Below are 16,347 nucleotides of genomic sequence, written 5' to 3'. Positions count from 1 at the left end.
TGACCGGAGCTTTAAACTTTCCTTCAGTATTTTGCTCCAACCAAAACCGTCTTTTCCAGACCCCGCCTTACTTTGCTAAGGTGGCTGCCCCAGAGCTGTAGACACCCAGCAGTTAGTCACGTAATGCAGTCATGTAACCTCCTCTGCAATGCAGTGAAGGTTTCCAGGCAAGCTTCAGGTCAGACGACTGTGCTCCGTGGCTGCCACGGTGACCCTCCACTCTGCTCCACCCGGCAGATCACTCACGGGCAGTTTGACGAGCGCTATGTGTTGTCCTCCCGGGTGCGCACTGGTCGCAGCATCCGTGGGCTGAGCCTGCCTCCTGCCTGCTCCCGGGCGGAGAGAAGGGAGGTGGAGAATGTGGCCATCACTGCCCTGGAGGGCCTCAAGGGAGACCTGGCTGGTCGCTACTACAAGTTGTCTGAGATGACCGAGCAGGATCAGCAACGGCTTATCGATGTGAGTAGGTGATAACTCACCCGGGGGCTGCTGGGAGGGAGGCTGGACCCACAGCTCTGCCTTGGCCTCTAGCCAGGTAAGAACGGGGACCGCGGGGCTGAAACTGGCCCCGGACTTCCACAGCGTCGGTGTAAGGAAGGAGCTGAAGCTTTAAATCCTGTCAAGGCAGGGCTGAAGTCTGAAGAGACTCCAGGATGAGTGCTGGACTGGGCACGGGGGTAGGGGGGCGGTGAGTGGGGCATCTGCCTCCTTCCACCTACGAGCCAGTGAGAACATTCGGGTGTGGAAATCCTGTTCCTGCTTACCAAACCCTAAGAAAACTCTGGAAGCAGAAAAGATCAAGAGTGGAAACGAAGGTGCTTTCCCTGGGAACGGAGACAGTAGGGGCTGCCTGCAGCCACTCAACCCTGACGCCGCCCAGTACCTCTGGGATCTCTCTGGCTCTAGAGTAGACAATATACAAGGCCCTTTTTGGTTTTGTAAGAGAAGGTCTCGGTATGTAGCCTATGTTGACCTCACATTCACAGCAATGCTCTTGAATCAGCCTCCCGAGGGTTGAGCTTGGGTTCCTTTATGTCCTCACAAATTAAAACAGAATGCACTTTCAAAAGTAACGTTTAACTAAACTCCACAAAAAGGAGAAACAAGATTATGTCATTTCAGAAGTTGGAAATGGCACAAAACACCCCATTTCCAAACCACACAGAACAGGTGTGTAGTTGATACACCACTGTCTCCTGACGCGTTCCGCCTGCCGTTACATCATCTTCCTTAAGCAGCTGCCCTACCTTCCGGTTTGTGGGTGAGCTTCCTTCTGGACAATGGTTCAGGAGATACTTCTCCAACCTTCTCCAGCCCTTCCTGTCCCCAGTCTCCAAGATATCCCATTTGGAGAACCTAGAAGGAACTCTCACATCTGCTTGGGATCCTGCCTCCGTGTGAGCTCTGGGAATTGGTGTTTTTATTTTTAAAATCTCTCGAGCTGTTCCAGCTCCAGTGAATCTGAGTGACGCTGCCCAAGAGGCCTCTTTATCTGCTACGTTGAGCCTTGATAGCCGGGCCCATGCCTAGTCTTACAGATTCTTCTCTCTGCTCTGTCCCCTTTGGCCCACAGGACCACTTTCTGTTTGATAAGCCAGTGTCCCCCTTACTAACATGCGCTGGGATGGCCCGTGACTGGCCTGATGCCAGGGGAATCTGGTATGGATGTAGTTTTCACAGTTACTCTGTGTGTGGAGATCTCAGCTCCCTGCTTCTTCTAACCCGTGGTTGCTGTGAACTGCAGTTGACAGCATGTCCGGCTTGAGCTAAATGGGGAAGCCAAGTCTACTTGAAAACGTGTGTGTGCGTGTGTGTGTGTGTGTGTGTGTGTGTGTGTGTGTGTGTGTGATGTTTTTTAAAAGACTGACAGGAATGTGAGCTGGTTTGCATAAATTATGCATGGGGAAGACTTCAAAATACTTCATATTAGAGAATCTGTGAACTTAAGACAAACAAACACAAAATGAAAAATTAATAACAAAAATTCTGATTATCATATTGATAATTGATAATATTGATACGACACACCATTCCTAAAAGGAGGAGTGGCTATCCGATGTACGCACATCCTTTATAGAAGTCCTCAGCCTACCCTGACTTCGTTATCCCAACTGTACCCAGAAGGAGCTGAGGAAGAATGTTCACAAAAGGGTGAACAGCCAGAGTTTCTATATCAAACGCATGTGAATTCTTGGGGTGTAGGCAAAGTTCCTCCATCCTTGTCTCCCATTTTTTAAGAACCACAAGTTTTTGGTTGAATCTCTTAAAAGACAAAACAGTCCTAGCATCAGAGCTAAAGAGGTGAGCTGTTGTCACCTTGTTTGAGGAACAAGAGGAAAGGTTGTGTTCTTGTGGGGGGGGACTCTGCACAGCATCGCTAATGGCTGGGTTTAGTCTCCGTCTCCATTCTGAGAGATGTCATTATTTTGTGGTTCTTGTTCAGGCACAGTTAAGAGATAAGGGCCATCTAGGGAATGAGGAAGATGAAATACAGCAATCAAGCTGCAGAGGTAATGAGAATTTTCAAGTGTTGCAGTAAGCGCAATTAACAGCACCGCATTTCTGTCTTCGTTAGGCATAATTATGACAAGACATTTCTCATCTGGATAAACGAGGAAGACCACACCAGGGTAATCTCAATGGAAAAGGGAGGCAATATGAAACGAGTATTTGAACGGTTCTGTCGTGGACTAAAGGAAGTAAGAGTCCATCACATCATGGGTTTTAAATTATTATTATTTTATGTGTTTTAAATTATTATTATTTTATTTTGCATGTAAGAGTGTTTTGTCTGCAGTGCCTGTGGTGGCCAGAAGAGGGCCACAAATCCCCTGGGACTACAGAAGCAGATGGTTGTGAGCTGCCACGTGGGTGTTGGGATCCAATATGGGTTCTTCTGGAAGAACCGCCAGTGTTCTTAAGACGGGAGCCATATCTTTAGCTGTTATTTTGCATTTTAAAAAAAAAAAGATATTTTGGTGCCTTCCAAAGAGGAACTCCTTTTTTTCCTCTAAGAATCAAATCTTCCAGAGCAGTGCTTCCAAACGGTGGGGACTTTTCTCTTTGCGTTATTTTCTCATTCATTCTAAACATGGTGAGGGGGTGGTATAAGATGGGGACAGATGGGTGGGTGGAAGGACAGAGGTAGAATGGGGTGGGAGTGGATGGGCGAGGACGTGGGACTGGATGGGACAAAACAGAACAGATTCTCACAGCTGCTCTGTTGAGAATTCCCATGTTCTCCCGCAGTCTTTGCATGGGAACGAGTATCAACTGGTATTTATTCTAGGGACCGTGTTAAATGCTTTTCTTGGCCACCCGACTTACTAGGATCACTTTAACACTCTATAAAAGAGCTCTCGGCCAAGCACACTGAGCCACTACAGTTGCTCTCTTGCGCTCTGCCGGCCACTCTCCCGGCGTTTGGGATGACCTGAGGGAATAGATATTCCAGAAGGCTGCCATCTGTTCCTGGCTGTTGCGTTTGTAGGTGGAACGGTTAATCCAAGAGCGAGGCTGGGAGTTCATGTGGAATGAGCGGCTAGGCTACATTCTGACTTGCCCCTCGAACCTCGGGACTGGGTTGCGAGCTGGTGTCCACGTTAAGATCCCGAAGCTCAGCAAGGTAAGGGCCTGTGACCAGAAGCTGGGTCTCAAGACTCAGCTCAGATGTGACATCTTTGCAGAAGGTGGTAGAGTTCACGCCTTAATCCTGACCTTTGCCACCTGCAATGGAAGAGTGATGAGAGGCCCAAGTCTGGCTTAAGGTCACTTGCATTAGTTAGGATAAAAGGTGCAGGACCTGGGAAAGGGGATGGTGCCTCAAGAATGGTGTGTTTGAGTCTTCATCGTGTAACGAACAAGGGTAGGTGTGGGCTGTCTGCTCTGCTTCCTAGGGTCCCCTTCTTGGCCTAACAACTGAGCCTGCATGAGAAGCACCTAGAGGGAGGGTGTGGGGAGCCCAAATTGTTAGGCCTTGCTTGTGCAATTTCTCTTCTTTCTTTCTTTCTTTCTTTCTTTCTTTCTTTCTTTCTTTCTTTCTTTCTTTCTTTCTTTCTTTCTTTCTTTCTTTCTTTCTTTCTTTCTTTCTTCTTTCTTTCTTTTTTTCATTTTGTATTTGTGTATTTGTGTTTTGTGCGGTGTGGGGGAGTATGTGGGTACACAGCGGAGGCCAGAGGAGAACTTCCAGGTTCCAGTGGTCGAAGTCAGGCCCTCGGGGTTGGCAGCAAGCACCATCCAGGTCCAGGAATTTTTATTTCTTGCAAGTTTTCACGTGACTGAGGCTGCTGGTAGGGGCCCTTGTTTGGAGGATCGCTCAGAGCATTTTCCTCATTTGCATAGCCACGGTCTCTGTGTTCTAGAATGTGAGAAAAAGAGAGAGCATGTAGGCATGTCCATGACGAGGTTTAAGGTGTAAGGAGAACACATGTAGGCAGGTTCATGACAAGGTTTAACATGTAAGGAGAGAGCATGTAATCATGTCCATGACGAGGTTTAAGGTGTAGGGAGAACACATGTAGGCATGTCCATGACGAGGTTTAAGGTATAGGGAGAACACATGTAGGCATGTCCATGACGAGGTTTAAGGTGTAGGGAGAACACATGTAGGCATGTCCACAGTGAGGTCTGAGGTGTCAGGAAGGAGGTGGCACACACACTTCTGCTCATTCTGTTGGCAAGAGCTCAGGCAGCCGCGTCTTCAGCTCCATTGCTGGGCAGCGGGTAAAGGACCCAGACTGGGAGCTAGGCATTTCTGCCACAGCACGCAGAGTACGTCGAGGAAGCGTAAGCAAGCTTAGAAAAATGTGCTGCCTACCAAGACAAAGGTATGTGAGTTTTTGTCATTAAAAATTCCAGTGCTGAGAAAAGTGATTTAACGTCATGATTTTAATTATAACAGTGAAACAGGTGTGCAGGTGAGTGGCAAACATACAAAAGTTGGCACCCACAGGCAAATATACATGTGTATATTTATATGAAGATAAACATGGAGCCAAATGCCCCAAATTGAGTGGCAGCTCTGCTGATTTCTAGCTTTCTGACTTTGGGCAAGATAATTTCTCTGGAGACGTTTGCTCATTTGAAGTGTAAGGCTTAGCATAGTTTCAATTGTTCCTGAGGAGCTTATATGTTAGAGACTTAGTCCCCAAATTCATGTCAATAGCATGTGTAACCTCAGCAGGTAATGGGGATTGCTGAGGCCGTAGCTCTGACCTCCATGACGAGATTAGCGACAGTCCAGGAGGCAAGATCTAAGCTAGCACACCAGCTCTCTCCCACCGTGTGGTGCCCTGTAATATGATGGTGTGGCAAGGATGCCCTCAGCAGATGCCACAAGGGCCAGCTCCCCACTCTTGGACTCCCCCTGAGCTGGGAGCCCAAAGGGCTTCTGTTATTTGTAGGGTACCTGGTCAGCTACGTTTCTTTCCAGCACCAGAAAACGGGCTCTGATGGGCTGAAAATAATACCCACTTCATTAGATTATTGGAAGGTTTAAGCGTTCCAGCCAGTGTGTCCAAGTATGTTGTAAATATTTAAGCGCTCCTGCCCCTTATTACGTCTTTGCTCACAACTGCTACAATGTCCCTTCTAGGACCCACGCTTTTCTAAGATCTTGGAGAACCTGAGGCTCCAGAAGCGTGGCACCGGCGGTGTGGACACTGCGGCGGTGGCGGATATATACGACATTTCCAACATAGATCGGATCGGTAGATCGGAGGTAACGTCCCTCTCACCCTAGCATGGACTAACGAGGATGGCCTAACAGAAAGAGGGCGTGGGAGAGCCTTGACGACCAGACCTCAGCCACACACTTTCTGTTTCCCCACTGGGTCCCGAGTTAGCCTTTCCTTCCTCAGTGTTTCTCTGGCATGGAAAATAACGCAAGAAGGATACACAGCTCATTCTGAGCACTTGTAGGAAGTCAAGGAGCCGTAGTGGAGCCGTTGTTATGGACCAGCGCCCCCTCCCGCCCCCACTCAGAGAGCTTTTCAACCATCATCAGCCACAGGAGCCCCCTATGCTAAAGGAGCAGGGTTTTATCCCCATAGACTCAGGGGTGTGCCGTCCCTCTGAGAGTGGGAGAATGTGGAACGCCCTCTCGATTCTGCATTGTGTTTGCTCGAGACCACATGCTAGCCTCTTCATTTTGGCGTCGTAGACACTTAAGAGTTTCTAATGTGTTAGTTGTGAAGTTCAGCTAGTCAAAGGGATTTGTGGTAAGTATGTGTAAACATGAGCCTCTAAGACAAAGCTGAAAACGACAGGGGTCACTGATGGGCAGACGCTAGGGTGAGATGGGTCTGGAGCGCTCACCTAGGAACGCACCGACTGCTAAGGAAATATTAATAGCAAGTTCGAGGACGAGCCTCTCCCCCAGGATGCAGCCGCTGTGAGAAGCTGGATGTGAAGGGCGACCGTAGAAGGTCATTCTCTCAATTTCCGTAGTAACTACCAAACATAACTTAATGCTTATTACAACCTTCTAGAGGATCGTCACAAAAGCTAGCAAAATGTCTAAAAGTATTTTCAAAAATGTGTACTTAATCCAGCAGTCCTTGTCATTTTGAATATTATCTGAACTTTTTACTCTTTTTAATAATTGTTAAGAAACTTTTAAAGATAGCTATATATTTTTTATTATAATATCTTTTACAATTCGTGAATATTTTATCTCACCAATAAATATTATTAAATAACGTGAGTGGGGGTAGAAAATGCCTTTTAAAAAAATTATTTTCTTTGTGTCAGTTTTTTAAAATTGTTTATCTTATGTATAAGTGTGTTTTTCCTGAATGTATATATATGCACTAAGTGCATTCTTAGTGACCCAGAGATTGAGAAGAGGGCATCAGTGCCCCCAAACTGGAGTTACAGATGCTTGTGAGCATGGTGGCTGCTGGGAACCAAACTCAGGGCCTCTGCAAGTGCTCATGACGGCTGAGCTGCCTCTCCAGCACTGATGGGGGTCGGTACCTTCACAGTGAGGCTCTTGCCTGGCAGGTGCAAGGCCCTGGATCTGATCCCAGTGCTGTGAAACAAACAAAAACAAACATTCGAAAACAAAACAAAAATATTTTCATATCCAAACACATGATTTTTGGTGATTGCATGGTAAAGACTTTCCATTGCATCTTTAAAGTTTTCTGATTGGTATTTTAATCAGCTGGGGATAACTTGAATCACAACTCTAGTCAGGATTATTCCTAGGAAGGAATCAGATAAGTTATATATGGCCAGTTTCCATCCTGGGAGTTTGTATTAAGGCGGAGCCCCACCAGGAGTGAACTAGAAGCCCACCTGCTGCATCCTGTCTGACACAGGACAAGATTAGATTAGGAGACTCTGGGCTTAGCTGCACATAGCTGGCTCTCTGACCTAACCTTCTCTCAAGGGCCCCATTTCCTTCTGAATGGAAAACATTTGGAAGGGAACAGAATCCCATCCACATAAGGCCTGTTCCATCTCCTGCACTCAGTGGTCCTTCCTGGACTGCTCTTCCCTCTGAGGGTATAGACTACATTATACTTCCTGAGTCCTCCCTTATTTGCTGTCTTACTTTGGCCTTCCGAGCAGCACTGTGCCTTGTTTAGAGATGATCCCAGAAAAAAAAAATCCTAGGTAAACAGCCTTCAACAAATATTTGAACACTGAAGTTTTAACATTTTTTTAATCAGCCCCAGGATGACACCCCTCCACATCTGACCCCAGCCTCAGGGTGACACCCTCCACATCTGACCCCAGCTCAGGATGACACCCTCCACATTTAAAGCATAGTTTGTTAAAATTTATAAAATTTGTTTTAAATATACCATTTTCCTATCACAGAGAAAGCATGGTTTATAAAGTTACAACAATTTTTCAGAAAGACACCCACAGTGCAATTAAAGATATCTGTATCAGGAGCATATTCAGTGCTCGGAGGGTTGAGCAGCTGTCCAGAATTCATATCTACACAGATGTCATCGTATAGTCTTATACACAAGAGGCTGATGAGAAAAGAAGTACATGTGTCCTGGAGAGACAGTTTAGTGGTTAAGAATAATTGCTGTACCTGCAGAAGACCCAAGTTCAGTCCCCAGTACCTACCTGGTGGCTCACACTTTCTGTAAGCCGAGTTCCAGGGAATCTAAGGTCCTTTGGCCTCCATGGGCACCCGCAGGGATGCAGTGCACACATTCTTACGCTGGCACACATGTGTGCACATTAAGTAAAGCAATAACAAATCTTTAAAATAAAAAGGTACATGGGGAACACATGGTAAAATGGGAGAATCGACTGCCCAGTTGTCTTCTGCTGACATGCGTATGCCTGTTCTCTCTCTCTCTCTCTCTCTCTTTCTCTCTCTCTCTCTCTCTCACACACACACAGAGACACAATTTTTTTAAAAGAAAGGAATTAAAACTAATAATTTTCAAGTATAAAATTCTCCCAGCAGCCCCGCCCGAAGGAAGGTTTGAGAGAAAATCTTAAGCCCCATCTCCATCTCCACATCTGGCCCCAACCTCAGGATAACACCCTCCACATCTGGCCCCAGCCTCAGGGTGACACCCTCCACATCTGATCCCAGCCTCAGGATGACACCTCTCCACATCTGGCCCCAGCCTCAGGGTGACACCTCTCCACATCTGACCCCAGCCTCAGGGTGACACCTCTCCACATCTGATCCCAGCCTCAGGATGACACCTCTCCACATCTGGCCCCAGCCTCAGAATGACACCCCTCCCACAAGTGCCCTGATTTCATGTGATAAAGTCCTGCTAAGAGGCAAGTTCACATTCTGGGGAGTCTGCAGGCACCTACTGCTCAAATTAATCATTTCTCCTTCTCCTTTCTCCACCACACCTCCTCCTCATGGCCGCGCCTCTTTCTCACGGTCAAGGTGGAACTTGTTCAGATCGTCATCGACGGCGTCAACTACCTGGTGGATTGTGAGAAGAAGCTGGAGAGAGGCCAAGACATTAAAGTGCCCCCTCCTCTGCCCCAGTTTAGCAGGAAGTGAATTTTCCCTCCCAGTTTATGAATAATCTGTCTGCTGGTATGACAGACAGGAAGAAGTCTCTGCTCTGAGAGTTTTTGTAGACTTGAAAACATGTAAAATTGTAGGTACTGCTATTTTACAATAAAACTCTCCCTAATATCATTGGGTTGCGTCTCCAGTTTTTAATAACACTAAGAAGGTCAATGGGCCAGACTACAAGCAGCAAGAAGGGATGGTATTTTTAAATACTAGGACAGATGTTTTAAGGCCACATAGATATATCTAGATACCTGTCCAGCTCTCCAGACGTTAACACAGGCAGCCCTGCACAAATGCCTACAGACTCCACTGGAAACAAGGATCGGATACAGCAATTAATTTTTCAGAAATTGGGGCAAGAGGAAACATTTTCCTTTAAACATGGAGGAATTTAATAAATGGCTATTTAAGGAGGGCAAGCAGACCAGGCATCAATTCCGAATTATAGCAATAGTCAGCTCTGTCCATCCTATCTGGTTTGAACTCAAGCAAGCAGAGGCATGGGAAAGCTTTGTGGGTAAGAAAGGTGTGTTCTGGTTGCAGCTGCAGACAGGGAGGCAGGCTAACAAGGAGTGCATCTAGAGCATAGGTCTGGGAAGAGTACTTAGCTTTGCCTGTTAGTACTGAGTTTGAGCAAGGAACCTGTCAATCACAGACCACATTCTGGTCATTCTGAACTGATTGCTCCAGAGGCACAGATTGGATTCCCAGACCTGACTGGTTGCTTTAGGAATAGTGGGTAAGAATACTACTGTCAGGTGTGGCCTGGTCATTGTCTTTTTACACAATAAATCTTCTAAGCAATTTGAAATTTTGTAACATGAAGGCCAGCTTGTTGGGGTTTCTGTCCCACCCAGTACCCCACAGCTGACAAGCCCCAAAGAAATTCATACAGAGACTTCCATTAAGTTATAATGATTGGCCCATTAGCTAAGTCTTTTTATTAGCTCTTGTAGCTCATATTAATCCTTTATTCTTATCTATGTTAGCCACATGGCTCGGTACCTTTCTCAGCTGGGCAGGTTACATCTTGTTTCTCAGTGATCTGGGTAGCAATGGGAGGAATGGGTTTCCTCCTTCCTAGCATCCTCCTGTTCTCATCACCCTGTCTCTACTTCCTGTCTGTTGACCCACCTATACTTCCTGCCTGGTCAATCAGCATTTATTCAAAATAAACAGATTGACAGGATACAGATAATTCTCCCGCACCAAAATTTGATATCTGAAATTTTGAAGATGTTTTTAGTATTTTAGGATGATTTGAAAATCAAAGAACATGTAGTCAAGTTAGTCCATAATGCTTTTGTTACCAAGTTGACTATAATTGACAACCAGTCAAACCCTAGAGTCCCCCATCTTCTGCATTCTTATCTTCAGTACTGTTATTCTTTTCCTTCCTTGCTGCAATGCCTGCAACCTGAAGGAAGATGAAGGAGGAGGTGAGAACTGTCAATCATGTAACAAGTCATGAGATGCCGCTCCACACAAAGAGACAAATAACTTGAACCATGGGAACAAGATCAAGTGGCATTTTATTCTAAGTGGACATTGGAGTCAATTAAAGGCTGGTGCTATAATATAATCTCCTGTCTTCCCTTATGTTCCCTGAGGAAAAGGCAAAAGGAGAATGGTGCTGGGACAGGCAGACACTCTTCTGACTTTGGAGTGATGAATTACAATGTGGTAGAAATCCCAAAGGGCAAACCACACTGACAAAATTTGAGACATCATGCTGAGTACTCTGAATAAGATATGGCAGGTTTAAACTAACAGTTGAAGCAAAAAGAGGGATCCCAGGCAGTGGCTATTATTCTCTGGTGCACAGAAATGAGTAGAGAATAGGGGTCTTGTAAGCACACTGGCCATACAGTCATATGGTTGGGGTACAAGTCTAGATTTCTGTACTCACAGCAGTAAATAATTTAATCTCCAGTTTCTTCTGGTTTCTCTGTATGGAATAAGAATAGCTGTAGCTATTTGATAGGGTCTTTAGAGAGATAAAAATCTAGTATTTCAAAAGTTTACTCCGAAGTATTCAACTCATAGCAAGCATCGTTTGAGTATTTGCTGAATAAATATAAAGGTGAAGAAATCACTATTTTATTATTATTATTATTACTATATCTCTGAATACTCCCTCATCATCATTATGGCAACAATGATGGTCCCTCTTCTGAAAGGTTTTATGAGCTAAATGGTAAGAGAGGGAAAATTATATAGTTAAAGACACATAAACATGAGGGATCCAAAGAGATAAGATACATATACCGACGTTTCTTTGCTTTCTTAAAAAAAAAAAAAAAAAGCCTGGGAAAACAAACACTGGCCTGAAACATGTGCTTGTGAATAGAGAAATAAAGCAAGCCTTTAATCTGCATGGCTCACGGAACAGCCCAGCAAGAGCACGCAGAACACCTACCGTGCAGAATTCCAGATAACACACTCTCCTCTTTCGTCCTTCTGTTTTGTTTATAATTCTTTTCTCTCTTAGCCATCGAGCTACCCTGACATTCCCATCAAAGTTGATTTCTTTGCAGACCATTAGCCCTTATTCTTTAAGTCAGCCACATCCACACGCTCAGGTGTATGGCCGCTTGAAGGTGGGCTGGTGTGGCTTTACTTCTCTGAACAGAACTTCCATTAGGAAGATGGCACGAAAGCTAGGTTTACCACGTGTTTCTGCACTTTTGTCTGTCATCTCACTGTTCCTTGCAGCTTATCCTATTACCTAACATATTTTTCTGACAACTCTTTGGACAATTTATAGACCACATACTCATACTTACACTGCATACAAACGTATCCAGTCCTCTTTTGAGGGGTAGGATCCTGTTTACAAACATTTTGATGAGTTATGCTTTTTGACACAAGAAACAAGCACATTGGCAAAGTCTGTTACAGTGGAAACAAAAGACATTGTATGGGAAAGATGAGGTAGAAGGATTTGTACCTGATAATTCAGCTCCTAACTGCCTGCCGTGTGATCAGGATGAGCAGGGTGAGCAGTGTGATCAGGGTGAGCAATGTGATCAGGGTGAACAGTGTGAGCAGTGTGAGCAGGGTGAGCAGTGTGAGCAGGGTGAGCAGAATGAGCAGGGTGAGCAGGGTGAGCAGGGTGATCAGGGTGATCAGGGTGAGTAGGGTGAGCAGGGTGAGCAATGTGAGCAGGGTGAGCAGGGTGAGCAGTGTGAGCAGGGTGATCAGGGTGATCAGGGTGAGCAGGGTGAGCAGGGTGATCAGGGTGATCAGGGTGATCAGGGTGAGTAGGGTGAGCAGGGTGAACAGTGTGAGCAGTGTGAGCAGGGTGAGCAGTGTGAGCAGGGTGAGCAGTGTGATCAGGGTGATCAGGGTGAGCAGTGTGATCAGGGTGATCAGGGTGAGCAGGGTGAGCAGTGTGATCAGGGTGATCAGGGTGAGCAGGGTGAGCAAGGTGAGCAGGGTGAGCAGGGTGAGCAGTGTGAGCAGGGTGAGCAGGGTGAGCAGGGTGAGCAAGGTGAGCAGGGTGAGCAGGATGAGCAGGGTGATCAGCCTGAGGTGGAGTGCACTTCTGAATCCTAGGGCTTTGGTGGGGGCACTGCTGTTTTGTGCAGGCTGGCCTTGAACTGTCCGACTGCCTCTAACTCCGTAGGGCTAGGATTAAAGGATTAAAGTCACTGGGGCAGTTTTTTTGTTTGTTTGTTTGTTTGTTTGTTTTTTAATTGTGCTGTCCCTTGTCTCTGACCAGGAAGCAGCTAGAGCTGGCTTTCACCTGAAATCACCTAGGGCTGTTCTGAGGGAAAGGGAAGTAGCTCTCATTCTCTGGAGCTGCTGCAGCTCACCCCTTGGAAACACCCTTTGGATGCAGGCTGACTACCACAAAACCTGTGAATGTTTAGAAGGCAACCAGAAGGATTTAATTTGAGAGAGCCATCCAACAGGCAAGAGGGAGCTCTTTGAGAGTGAGACTGAGAGTTTCTTCAGGTCAGTATGAGGAAGACCACCTGGAGAGAAGAAACTTGAGCCGCCTCCTCTCAGTGCTTCCAAAGGGTCTATATTCTTACCTACTAAAAAGCAAGACAAAACCAAAGAAGGCCACAGCACATCAGTTGCTATAACTGCATTGGCTGGCACAGGGCGCTGATTGACTGTTGGTCACTTGTATATGCCAGGCAAGACTTTTGACATATGCTCAAAACCAATTTCTTTAAACACCATCTTGGCTTTCTTTGTGATGCAGAGAGGATTCCCGCCTTACAAAATTTTTATGGTGAAAACACAGTAGAGCAATGACTACAATTTCTTCTTTTAATAAATTAGTACCTACAGGAAAAGACATTTTACACACATACATGGTTTGTAAATAAAGGTTTTGTCAATAGTACTTACCTGAATATTTAAGACGCACACTGATGATTTCCTAGACAATGCTCTGTTTCATTCTCTTCTAGTTTTGAAAACTCCTCCGAGGCTCTGGCTATAGCTCAGTGCAGAAGAATATACTTAGTATGCACACAAGACTCTGTGTTCAATGCCCGCTGCCTCCCTTCAATACGAATTCTAAATGTAATCCACTCTTGATTTGGAATATATTAAAGAGATGGAAGCCACAGCTCGGAAAGCACAAACCTAATTACTTGGCTCAATAAACATCACATTCTCTGTTTCCCTTCTTCTCTTTAACTCTTGAAGAATTTCCTTCCACTGCTTTCTGACGCCCAAGCTTTGTGATGAACATTCTATGGTTAGGCGTGTGTGTGTGTGTGTGTGTGTGTGTGTGTGTGTGTGTGTGTGTGTGTGTAGTTTGCCCTGGGAGCTTACAATTTTTAGCAATTGATTACTGATTTGACTCCCTGGGTAAGGAGAACAGGTCTGAGCAAAAGGGGTTTAAATATCAGAGGAGACAGTGCCGCCAAGAGAGGAGCTTAAACTTCTACTTAGAATTCCTCTTAGGCCCTGGGCTAACTCTAGTTCTTCTTGTGCATGGAAGAATCTGGAGCACCAGCAGAGGGCATGGAGCACCAGCAGAGGGCATGGAGCACCAGCAGAGAGCATGGAGCACCAGCAGAGAGCAAACCCTGGGACATGGAGAACAGCGAACGTGTACGAGGCAGTTCAGTACTGAGAGATGTTGGGTTCAGACCCATTTAGACTGGGAAGATTTTGGAAACTCTTCTGGGCTTTCAATGATGCTCCAGCAAAAGAATAACCTAGGAGGAAGAATCGTACTTGTGAGCAGGGAAAACCCAAACAACCCCACCAACAAAGCTACGCAAACTCAACCAGGAAATTTAATCTCAGAGTAAAAAATGGAAATGTTCACAGCCAGATAGCAGAATCTAGATCTTTTGCAATTTATCATCTCAGCAGTTTATACCATAAAATTATAAATCATTAGCTTTGGTAAAGAGCAGGAAAAGTGACCAATTTGTTGAAGAGAGATGTGGATATGTCTATAGTTAGTCCTATGTTTGATTAAGAAAAAACATGGCGGAAATTCTCCAAATTTCATAAAAAGTATACTCTACACATCTGAGAAATTCGAGGAATATTAAATAGAGAAGACGTAAGAAAAAGACATCACAATAAAAGTAATGATATTTCAATAAGTAGACTATCCTAAAAGCAGAAAAATGCATATTATACACACAGGAAAATGCAGAGAAGTATTATCGCAATCCTTCAGCAGGCCAGTCAAAGGCAATGGAATGACATTCTTAACTGCTGGGAAAAAATCCATTACATTTCAATATTAAATCAAACTAATATATAATTTCTTTGTCTTATGTATCTGAGTGTTTGCCTACATATTTGTCTGTGTATCAAATGCATTCTGAGTACCCAAAGAGATCAAACAAGGGTGCTAGACTCCCTAGATCTGCAGTAGCAACAGATGGTCCTGAGCTGTCATATGAGTGAACTGAACCTGGGTCCTCTGCAAGAGAAGCCAGTGCTCTTAATGCCTTTAGTGAGGCACAGGAACACTTTGTGGTAAAGGGACATGGTATCAGGTATGTTCTGTTGGAGCTGGAGGCAGGGAGTCAGGTTAACTGGGAAGAATGTTCCCAGAAGAGGAAGATTTGCATCACAGAGGACAGCTGGTGGAATCTCCTTTCTATAGGCAGGGATGAAGTGTTCAGAGTGGCAAAGATGTTAAAGTAAAATTAACAATATCACAAAAGGATGTTTGAACCACACAGAGATGTGACATCATAGCAACAGAAAACTTCACTGAAGGAAGAACATGCATGAGTGTTGATCTGAGATTCTTGCGTCACACATGTGTTGGTCTAACACACTGAAGATTTTTGGAAATGAAGTTTCTTAAGAAATGAAATTACAATTAGTGCCGCCAATCAAAATAACCAGAAACTAGACATAGCGGAGGGCTACAGAGCTCTCCTTCAATTGCAAATATCATGAAAGAAGAGGCAAGACCACATAAGACAAATTGAAAGCGAATAGCAAAATTGAAATCAGAACCTAACACACACACACAATTACACTACATATAAATAGCACCAATGATAGCTATGGACCCAGTTGGACTACCCACTTACCTTTACAAAAAAGTTTTAGTGGTACTGAAAGACCCCAACCTTAGTCTCCATCTTAAGATGTTTTGATCAAACAGGCCAGGGCAAAACAGGATATCTGTGGGCGGCAGAAGCAGTCTTAAGACCGGCTGCACCTGCCTAGAGGATGAAAACAGGATATCTGTGGGTAGCAGAAGCAGTCTTGAGAAAAACACTGAGTCCTTTGTGTATCGAAAACCAAGGGGGCAGAAACTGGCTGAAACTAGCTTAATTTAGACTTGTTTTTGTAGACTTGTTTTTGTCCTGATGTTGATCCACCCCATTTGTTAATTTAATTTGAGTTGACCAATGATGTTGTTGTTGCTATGCTTCCCCATTATGTAACCCTGAGATCCTATAAATACTGGCTGGAAAAATACAAGGGGGGCTCAGTCTCACTGGAGTACTGAGTCGCCAGTTGGCACCTTTGACAATAAAGAATCCTCTTGCTGTTTGCATCCATTGGCATGGCTTATTGAGTCTGGGGGATCCTTCCTGAACCCTAGAAATTAGGGTCTTTCAGTACTCAGTCATATGTTCATATTGACCTATTGCCTGTAGCTACTTTTGCTCATAATGGCAGATTAATTTCAGCAGAAACTATACAACCCCCAAACTCCAAAAATGACCTCTCTCTCTCTCTCTCTCTCTCTCTCTCTCTCTCTCTCTCTCTCTCTGTGTGTGTGTGTGTGTGTGTGTGTGTGTGTGTCTGTCTGTCTGTCTGTCTGTCTGTCTGTCTGTGTGTGATTCCTAGTCTTAACTCTCAATTTAAACGTC

The 16,347-nt window shown here is 45.0% G+C and overlaps 1 protein-coding gene and 1 long non-coding RNA gene across 6 annotated transcripts in view; one reads left to right on the top strand and one right to left on the bottom strand.

The window, feature by feature from the left end:
- The window catches only part of Ckmt2 (creatine kinase, mitochondrial 2), a 28,478-nt gene extending 19,336 nt beyond the window's left edge, over positions 1-9,142 (top strand). Inside the window, exons 5-10 of the mRNA XM_048455896.3 lie at positions 238-459; positions 1,574-1,659; positions 2,576-2,699; positions 3,491-3,625; positions 5,594-5,719; positions 8,882-9,142. Of these exons, the coding sequence (XP_048311853.1) occupies positions 238-459; positions 1,574-1,659; positions 2,576-2,699; positions 3,491-3,625; positions 5,594-5,719; positions 8,882-9,001 (813 nt within the window). The 3' untranslated portion in view covers positions 9,002-9,142. The remainder of the gene's footprint in view (positions 1-237; positions 460-1,573; positions 1,660-2,575; positions 2,700-3,490; positions 3,626-5,593; positions 5,720-8,881) is intronic.
- Positions 5,718-15,992, bottom strand: LOC125414098 (uncharacterized). Of its 5 annotated transcripts, none has more exons than XR_014997125.2 (5): positions 15,556-15,992; positions 14,646-14,719; positions 13,385-14,205; positions 8,089-10,436; positions 5,718-7,030 (listed from the first exon to the last, which is right to left on the bottom strand). It is a non-coding gene; the product is annotated as an uncharacterized LOC125414098 (long non-coding RNA). The 5 variants fall into 5 exon arrangements; XR_014997126.2 differs by lacking the exon at positions 14,646-14,719 and having other exon boundaries at positions 8,089-8,226; positions 8,799-10,436; positions 15,556-15,988; XR_014997123.2 differs by lacking the exon at positions 14,646-14,719 and having other exon boundaries at positions 8,089-8,226; positions 8,803-10,436; positions 15,556-15,986.
- Between the last annotated feature and the right edge of the window lie 355 nt (positions 15,993-16,347).

This window comes from Myodes glareolus, chromosome 15, assembly GCF_982192425.1.
Source record: "Myodes glareolus chromosome 15, mMyoGla1.1, whole genome shotgun sequence".
NCBI lineage: Eukaryota > Metazoa > Chordata > Mammalia > Rodentia > Cricetidae > Myodes > Myodes glareolus.
Note: the sequence above shows the minus strand (reverse complement) of the source record. Positions and strands in the feature narration are given on the sequence as shown.